The sequence below is a fragment of the Camellia sinensis genome, chromosome 7 (genome assembly GCF_055761805.1).
Source record: "Camellia sinensis isolate YWXY chromosome 7, ASM5576180v1, whole genome shotgun sequence".
Classification (NCBI taxonomy): Eukaryota; Viridiplantae; Streptophyta; class Magnoliopsida; order Ericales; family Theaceae; genus Camellia; species Camellia sinensis.
In genome coordinates this window covers 27310519-27320236 of record NC_138967.1, presented here as the reverse complement: position 1 = coordinate 27320236, position 9718 = coordinate 27310519, and the positions used below count along the sequence as shown (strand labels likewise).

General features: G+C 35.5%; 1 protein-coding gene across 11 annotated transcripts; it reads left to right on the top strand.

Moving 5' to 3' along the window:
* The first annotated feature begins 549 nt into the window (after positions 1-549).
* Positions 550-7103, top strand: LOC114306513 (protein WVD2-like 3). 11 transcript variants are annotated; one of them, XM_082877610.1, is made up of 8 exons: positions 550-692; positions 4043-4268; positions 4347-4607; positions 5548-5636; positions 5759-5852; positions 6000-6071; positions 6232-6342; positions 6591-7103. In XM_082877610.1, the coding sequence occupies exons 2-8, from the start codon at positions 4047-4049 to the stop codon at positions 6894-6896; spliced, it is 1155 nt and encodes a 384-aa protein (XP_082733736.1). In that variant the 5' UTR covers positions 550-692; positions 4043-4046; the 3' UTR covers positions 6897-7103. The 11 variants fall into 11 exon arrangements, with proteins under 11 accessions (XP_082733736.1, XP_082733734.1, XP_028107559.2 ...); XM_082877608.1 differs by having other exon boundaries at positions 4043-4274; XM_028251760.2 differs by having other exon boundaries at positions 569-696.
* The last annotated feature ends 2615 nt before the right edge of the window (positions 7104-9718 follow it).

Below are 9718 nucleotides of genomic sequence, written 5' to 3'. Positions count from 1 at the left end.
TTTGGATAAGGCATACAGTGATTGTAATACTTTTTTAAGTCATTGACTGTAATACTTTTTTTTTTTTTTTTTTTTTTAAGGAAGTGCACAAGTTGAATTATGTTGAAAATTTATAAAATTTTAAACCGCCAAACCGATTCGCATCCATCCGCCAAACCGCCAATCCGCTCAATCCACATCCGCCGGATTGGCGGACGGATGCGGATTGATTTTCTTCAATCCGCCAATCTGGCGGACGGATGGCGGATTAAAGGTTTCGTGGCCGCAACCGACCCGCGCCCACCCCTAGTGTTTAGACAATCTCCGTGGTGTCTTGAAAAGTTGATAAAAAAATTGATTTGTTAATTTTTTTTTTTATGATTTTTAACTTTTTGTGTAAAAAAAATAAAGAAATAACATAATTTAAAAAAGTAAAAAAAATTAAAAAATTGATTTTTTATTATGTTGTCAAAAACACCCCTATCAGTGTCGAAACCCGTGCATGTGCGTGTCAAATTTCAAAAAAATAAAAATAAAACGCCGTTAAATAACACCGTTATAAATTAAACGGCACACTGTCTGTTTATACATAAAAGCCGTAACAGACACAGAAAAGGCTTGCGCATATAGCTCTCGATAAGGAGAGAGACTCAACAACTCAAACCCCTCTCTCTCTCTCTCTCTCTCTAAAACGCACAGATCCGAGTGAAATCGTAGGTGAATCGCTCAAACTCTTCTCAATTTCGACTATTGATCTCTTGTTCTGGTTCATGCGATGTAATGTAGTTTCGATTCGTGTTGAGATCTCCATTCGCTTATTGTTTTCTTCGTCTTGCTGTCTGATCTGTTTGTGTTTTGGTGTTTTGGTCTTGGATATGCCAAATTTGATGAGAAAATGAGAAGCTTTTTGATTTCTGATTAGTTGATTTGAAATGTAGGCCATCTTCAGCCCTTACTCAAAATTTTACTGAAATTTTAGTAAAAGCTTCTTTTTTTTTGATATGAAGCACTCCAATGTATGTACAGTTTCAGATTTAAGTATAAACTTGGGTAAAAGCTTTACTAATGACAAAGTGGTAAATTTGAGAGCCACAATATAACCTTGAAAATTTTGAGTAAACATTTGAGTCTCCCTTGATTTGGGTAGAAATCTTGGTAAAATACTCAATTTGTTGTGAGATTGGGTCAAGTTGTGGTGGGTGTGTGTTTTTAGTGATTTTGACCCAAATTTAAGTTTGAGTCAAGATTGGAGATGCCCTTGGCCTGGCAATTAAAAAGGTTTGATTTTGAATTTGAATGTGTACTTAAGTATGCCTAATAGTACTCTTTGGTTTAGTCAGATTAGGTTCTCATGTGCTAAGTCAGTTTTCTTAGTGATGACCAAATTGGGGTATAGTGGTTCTTTTGCTCCCATTTTGCTCATAAGGGGGTTGTTTGGAGGATCAGATTTACTATATAGAATATCCTGAATGCGAATTGGCCTGAGAGCCACTGGATTTGTCTTGCATTTTATTTGTTCTTATCGGTTTTGTTCCCATTGTACCAGAGCCTATTTTTGTGTATATATATATATATGTATGTATCAAAGTCTGCTGTGCATCATTATTCGATAGATGTTCACAAAGACTTATAAATAAGAAATATGTATAAATCAACTCATCAAGTTTATATATATATAAATATATATTATTTTTTATTAAGGACAATTTGGTGTTTATTTTGCCATTTTATCCATTTTCTGTCGTCAGAATTAGATCTGAAATCTGTTGTTATTATGCTTCATTATTTCTAGTGGACCACCGCTTTTGCTTGACTGATAATTCTGTGTACACATGTGTGAGCACATATATAGTGTACAAAGGTACGTACATATGTAAGTCTTTTTTCCCCCTGGCTTACTCCACACTTGTTTAGTCAGTATAAGGTGTCACAATTTAATATGCTTAAAGGATTTATAACTTGTACCCACCTTATTACCTGAAATAAATAAATATATGAATACATAAATGAAGCTTGTACCACCCAATTCTCTCGGTGTTGGAAAGCCAAATGATTCTGTTTGTTGCTTCTTTATATATATATATATATATATATTTTAAATTAAGATGTCTTTTCATGTTTGCCAAAACTATCATCATCTACTTTAAAATTTTCCGCTTACTCACTTTACTCTTTGTTTAACCCCAATATTTTAAGTCCAATCTGCACAAATATTGTAATGTTTAGAAGTCCTTTAGAAATTCCCCTATATTTAAATTTCATGTAGGAGTGACAATGCTAGATGGGGTTGCAAACAAGCCGAGCCGAGCCGAGTCGAGTCGAGCCGGCTCGTTTGCTGACCTCAAGCTCTGCTGACCTCGAGCTCGGCTCGTTTGCTTATTGAGCTCATTTATTGAGCTCGAGCTCAGCTCGATAACTAATTGGGCTCGAGCTTGGTCCGACTCATTAATATTAATGAAACTCGAGTTCGGCTTTGCTCGGCTCGATAAGGTTTTTTTATATTATTATTAATATTATTTATATGATTTAATATATAAATAATATATGTATTATATAATTTATATAAAGATAAACGAGCTGAGTTTATTCGAGCTTGAGCTCGGCTTGTTTGGCCAAGCCGAGTTAGCTCGCGAGCAGCTCAGTTCATTGGTAGTCTAGTCCTAATGCTAAGATAGTTGTTAGGAAAAGGGAGACTGTTTGAATAGATGGTTGGTTCCTCTTGATAGAATTATAGAAACATAGTTCCAAGCAAAGCATACAAGTGTACATCGATGAACTTATTAAAGGAGACAATTTATGTTGGGGCTATTGGGGAGATATAAGAACTTGTAAGACTCAATAAAAATTGAAATATTTTCTATTCTTTTACATTTCTTGAGATATACAATGCACATTAAGGAATTTGTTTTGTGTTGTTTACTATATCTAAAGTTATTCGGGCCTCATGATTTGCATACATTTTTTTGTGACTTGGTTTTTTGTTAATGTTGATAAATTTACTAGACAACTGCATTTGTCCGACAATCATAACATTGAGTATTAATTTCTTTTTTTTTTTTTTCTTTTTTTTTTTTTTTTTTTTTTTCTAACTTGAACTGCATGTGCCTTCCCCAACCCATGATGGCAGCACAGTTGTTTATCCCAACTCTTGATGGAACTGCTATGGTCCATTCACTCACCCATGCAATAATCTCAGAACTTGAATGATTACATAACCAAATTTGTGACCTGGAATGGATATTGTAAACTGAGTTCAAGCATTTTTACATTTGTTTTGTTTTGTGAATATTTAATGGTCGGTAGAAATTAACAAATATGTAACTAATCAGAGATTTGGTTGAATCTTGCTCTGCTCTGATTATATGAATAGACAAGCCCTACTAGGACAAGGAGCATTCATTTTACATTTTTTAAGTGCAACTGTTCTCTATCTTTTGCTTTTTCACTTATCGGTCTTCACTTGTGTCATGGTTTTCTTTTCCTCAGCAATTCAGTCTTTAATCTTTATTGTTTCGTAGTTTGATTAAGAAAGAGTTCAATGTCTTTTCATTTTCAGCAAAATGGGAGTGTGAATATATGTTGAATGTATTGATCTGAATACTGAGATTCATTTGGTGTTTTACAAACAGTGGAATAGGGAAAAGATTTGAACTTGCAGAAGGAAATACTATCACAGAGTTAATCTTCTCTGTTAGTGCAGCAACTATGACCCGTAATTAGCTGTAGCGCAATTTTGTTTTTTGTTTTCCCCCCTATACTTTTGCAATGTACTGGTTGTCTGGGCCTTGGTACATATTTATACAGAGGAACTGCTGCATGATTTTAATTTTTTAAAATCACACATCCAAAGGAACTGCATTGAACATCACTGAGATTGAGCTATTTCCAAGTACACTTGGCATCTAAACCTGTCTAAATTGGCACGACTTCTATCTATGTTACTGGAAATTACAGCAATAGACTATTGGAATTGGATGATTGGATGAACTTTTTTTTTTTTATACTTTTTTTACAACAAGAATAGAGGTGATAAGATTGTGATACTTATGCTTCTCTTTTGCAGTGTGATGGGGATGGAAGTTACAGATATATGCTTGGACAAAGAGCCAGATTGTGTCATAATTTATTCAAATGGTGTTTCTCATGATTCAAATCAGGAAACTAGCACATTTCATCATGATGTTTCAGAGTCATATGAGCATATTAATGGGGATCCGGTACCCCAGGTGTTGGAAGAGAATGCTGAAGTTAAGGAGTGTGAAGTGAAGGAATGCACTACTGAAAACTTGGTTAAGGTTTCTGAACTCTGTCAAGTTGAAATACATGAGGAAAAAGTACCAAGTTCAAACTGTGACACTCATTTGCAGGATGAGAAGATGAAAATTGAAGCTCAACCAACAAGCGATGATAATAAGAAATCTAAATTTGCTGCAAAAACTGCATCCAAACCTGGTTCTGGAAACGCTCGAACAAAATGCACTGTTCCACAGCCATTTGCTCTGGCAACTGAAAAACGTGCTTCATGTGGAACACGTCCTGTTGGAAATGAACCCGATGTTGGTACTACTGTGAGCAAATCATCTAACTCAAACAGTTTGCAACACCAAATTACTACAAAACAAAATCAGGTGATGGCACTAAACCACGTTTAGGTTGTAAAACTTGTACTAGTTGATGGTTTCTAACATTTCTTACACTTTCACCTGCAAGCTCATAGTAAATAGAAGCAAGCTTGTAAAGCCTATCTCAGTGAATTCACAATTTTCTCTTCCTGCCTCGCCCTCCTATTTCTTCTTTTCTTGCTTCCTTGTCTAGGACTGAGCAAGGAATCCGAAAAATCCACAATCTAAACCGGTCAAGTCCAATCCGGTAGGTTTTGAATGGTTTTTTGAATCCGTGGATTGGTTTTGGATTGAAAAATGGAGAACCCGTTCTCTGCGGATCGGTTCCGGATTGGAGTTCATGGTTCCAGATTAGAATCGATCTGGACTGTATGTAACTTAAACCATATATATAATCCTACACTCCTATAATTGTTGTTGGTACTGACAAAATATTTGTTCGATGGAAGTTTTATGCTCCCTACATGTTGATCAATATGTTTATTTACTACATATTATGTTTGTTTAAGTTAATAGTGGAACAATATGCATGTTTATGTTTCGAAAAATTATGGACAGATTAATGTTGAAATAAAAATGTCATATGATTTTTCTTTATGAACTGATTATGTGAAACCGTGGTTCTAAATCAAGCCGAACCATGTCTAAATGGATTGGGTCGGATTGGTTCCATGATTTAAATGAATTGGCTTGGTTCCAAATTTTATGGAACCGTAGACAACGGATTGGTCCTGGTCCCAAACCAAACAATCCGGACCATGCTCACCCCTATCCTTGTCATCCCTTCTCAGAAAATGTACAAAGAATGTCTTTCTATCCTATTAAACAAGAGAATTTCAAAACCAATATTACTTATAAAAATCATCTCGTACTTGTTGCTTCAATGTAACCCTGAATTTGGTACCTGTTTATTGCTGATAATGGAACTTTTCTATCTACCTTACAGCTGGTTTCACCTTTGGTATCAAGGAAGCCACTTCAACCTGATAATAAGAAACATCCCGATGAAGATGATTCTTGTTCTGTTGCTTCCTCGTATCCTCTTATTTCGCGCTAAGCTTGACTCATCTTAAATAATATGCTTTTATTTTTACCTTTTCTTTTTTACTCTGTCATCTGTCTGAGCCTCTGTTGGGTATTTTCTTAACCATGCAAAGTACTGCAGCATCAGTGAGGACTATTAAGTCTAGGACAACTGTTGCATCTGCTCCAACATTTAGATGCATTGAACGTGCAGAGAAACGCAAGGAGGTAGTGCATCATTGATCTTTGCACGTGAAGTTTGTTATATAATCTATTTGAACGAACAATGATTTTAAAATCAGACTTTGAACGCAAACTTGAGTTCCTTTGTTTTTTTTTTTTTTTTTTTTTTTTTGTTGTGCTCCCTTCTTTTAGTTTTATTCAAAATTAGAGGAGAAGCACCAAGCGCTGGAGGCTGAGAAAACCCAATGGGAAGCAAGGACTAGGGTATGATTTTGCAATGCTGTCTCAAGTATAAGTTAAATCATTTTGAGAAATCCACTGTCCATTCTTCCTGATACATGTACCCCAGGATATAATATGCCCCTTCTGTTTCACTCCTGTGCAATTGCATCTCTTTATCTTTAATCATTTTTAACACTTCTAGGAAGAGAAAGAGGCTGCTATCAAGCAACTGAGAAAAGGTTTGACGTTCAAGGCAAACCCGATGCCAAGTTTCTACCACGAGGGACCACCACCCAAGGTTGAACTGAAAAAGGTATTGCATAAATTCCAAGCAGGTTCTCTTGCCATTATCTAGCAGTAGAGAGATGTTATTTGAAGCACAAATTTCTTGTAGTTTGTAGAGAATGACAAGTAGCATTAAAATTAATAAGCCAAAAAAGAAGAAAAAAGAAAAAAAAGAAGCTGGGAAAGATATATTTATAATTAGTTTTATCTATACTCATGGTTGTTCATATTTTGGCTTTAGAAATTTCAAAACCCATTGCTCTATTTGGATGGCAGCCACCACCAACCCGTGCAAAATCACCAAAATTGGGTAGAAGGAAGAGCTGCAGTGATGCTGTTGGTTTGTCTCAGCGAGACAAGGGTATAGGAGCTACTGATCGAGGAACTCGTCACAGTTTTGGCAATTACAAAGACAGTACCACCACCACTACTACTACCAACAGGAAGGATCGGAGCAGTATCCAGAATGGTAATTCTGCTTGCAAATTCAAAGATGAATCCAAACAAATGAGAGAGACAAATCCGTCAATTTCAACCAAGGTAAATGGGCAAGGGAATGTAGACATTGCTGTTGAGTCATGAGTCTTTGGTGAGTTTCTAATTTAAATGAGGGGAGAAGTCTCTTTTCCCTTGTTTCCTTATGACTTATTTAAGGAATGTTTATTTGATCCCCCTTAATCTGCAAGGACTTGTTGCAGTGGCTTGTGTTATGTTGATGTGTTTTAAAGTGTAAATTTTTGTATCTTATTTTCACACATATATGTATAAAGAGCTCCAATTTGTCATAAATGCTGTTCCATATATTGCTTCTGATTAAATTTAACATTATTTAGTTTTGATTTGAAATTAGGAAGCAGTACATGAAACATTTTGACTTGCATATTTGTTTGCGTTGAAGATTTTTTGTTAGTTGTGTTAGGTAGTGTCGAAGAAGTGATTGCTTTACAGTGTCTATAATCTGGCAACGGGGGTAAAGTTACAACCCGAGGGCCCTTTAAGATGTGCTTTATCAGGGCAGAAATCCCCTATTTTTGGCTTGATAGCGAAAAGTTCTTAAAGCAAAAGAAAGATGCACGTTGAAGTGTTTGGAGTAGACATACTGATAAAGATAGACTTTTTAAGGCAGGAAATAACCATATGTGGAAGCAGAATTGCTAGTCAAAAAGGAGTTTGGGCTTTAGAATTTGTGATGGTTCTAGACCTTTGATTTTTCTTGTTCTCAGTTTCCATGTTTGTTGGCGTTTTACTTATATCAATGAATTAATCTACTGATCATAGAAGATTTGACTTTCATTTTTTTAGGCTTTTGCATCGAACATTTTGACTGTTTGACTTTAAAACTTTTGACGTAAGATGTATGGAGGTGAAAGGGTATTTCTGGCATAGTTTGATTTGCACACCTCACTTTGATGGGGTTGAAGTGAATTCACTGTCATTACAATCCCAAATTGTTTGCTAAGTATTTTGTTTTCTGTTTTTATTTTCTGGAGAACACGGATTCTATGGCTTGTGCAAGTTGAAACAGCTGGTGTTAGATCATCGAAGGAGATCAGAATTGTTGAGGAGAGTGAGATTGATTAATTATGACATTGAAAATTTGAGTTCAACTTCATTTCAAGTGAAAACTGAAGTAGATTCTTCATGGTTGCTAGTATGCAAGCATTTGGATTTTAATTCCCCAGACAAAACGTCGAGTAAGCCCTGGAAATAATTGGATCAATATAGGCTTGATGATGAGGGGTTGAAGCAAAAAAATTTACCATTTACGGCTTGAAACATATGATAACAGGGTTCTCGAGCCAGGTAAATGGAGGGTTTCATGATTGAAGCTTGCTCCAATGTGAAAAAAAAGGCAATAATAGGAATGGGTTTTCGTATTTCCGTAGGAGGATCTGGATTTGGTCAGTTTCTTCTGTTAAATTATATAAACCCTCGTAGGAACTCAATGTGAACTTCAAACTTTGCAGAAACTACTTAACACATACATACAAAAAAAAGAAGAAGACAGAATGTGTGTCAGCACAGTAAGGACATTTTTAGCGCGGTGAGATCAGCACCATCCTTTTCCACCACTTCGATAGTGCTGGCATTACCCTGTAACTGTTACGGCCATTGTCTTTTGTAAATGGTTACCGCCGTTAGCTTCTGTATAGTTTGTAAACCAGATTCTCTTAGAATTCATTTCCTCCCCCCAGATTTCCCCCCTTCTTACAATATCAGAAGGTCAGTTTAGCTTGTCTAGAAATGATTTGAGTAGGGAAAAAAAGGAAAAAAAAATTAGCTTCTATTTTATACACTTAATTTTTTATTTTTTTATCCCTTCACAAATTCTTTCTCGAATCTTTGATCCAAATAAAGCTATAAGCCTTCTGCTTCACTTCCCCACTACTTTTTTTCTCCTAATACCCATGCACTTCTATTCTTGGCTCTGCTCAAGCTTTTACTAGCCAACCTGTCTTCCTTTCCATTCAAGCTTGGAATCACAATATTTTTGGGGTTGCCCTCATTGATGAAGGTTGTCCCACCTCTCATCTTCTCTTTTTCCACAAGTGGGAGGCAAAGAGATCTTTAAACATCATGTCAAATGTAAGTCCTAGTAAAGTAAATGATTCTGAGTTAGATTGTCTCACTGACAAATTTTAGATAGTAGTATTAGGTGAATCAAATGATGCGTATCAAGATTTTCAACTTTTGGGATTGAAATTAGCGACTTCAGAAGAAATTAGTTTTTGTTTTTTGTGGGAGTGCATGACTGAAAAACGTTTGAGAAGGGTAACTGCCAATTATCCCTCTCTCTATGATATTTTCGATAAGTTAAAAAGATTGATTATGACAAAACTCTAGCGAGGCTTAAATACATTTCTTTTTTGCTTTATTATTATTATTATTATTTTTAATGCATAGATCTATGCTAGGCGACCACCCTTGATCCAAAGGGTCTGATCTGTTCTTATGTGATGGAAATTGTAGCATCCAAGCCAACGGTAGCGACAAGAAGAGTTTGTAGAAGGTTGTGATGGTGTTTTGGTTGGTGTGTTTGTTTGTTTTGTTTTGTTGTTTTGTATCATCATATTTCCTACCTGTGTGGAAGTTTATTTTTCCTTCATTTGGGTGGCGGCTTTTATCCTCTCTGTATGGGTTTTTTCTTTCCATTTTGAAAACTTTATTGTAGTACGATTTTTTTTCATTGAATTTGTGGCTGGATGTGGATGTGCAATGTGTTGAGGCCCTGGTCTTTTCCATCAAAACATAAAAGAAAAAAAAAAAAGAAAGAAGAAGAAAAAGAAAAAGGTAAAAGTTAAACTAATCATATATGTTAAAGGTGTCGTTTGACAACATTCAGTTTTAGCCAAAAAGTCATTATAAGTTGTCACATCACTTTCTTTATTTTTCTGTACATTTTT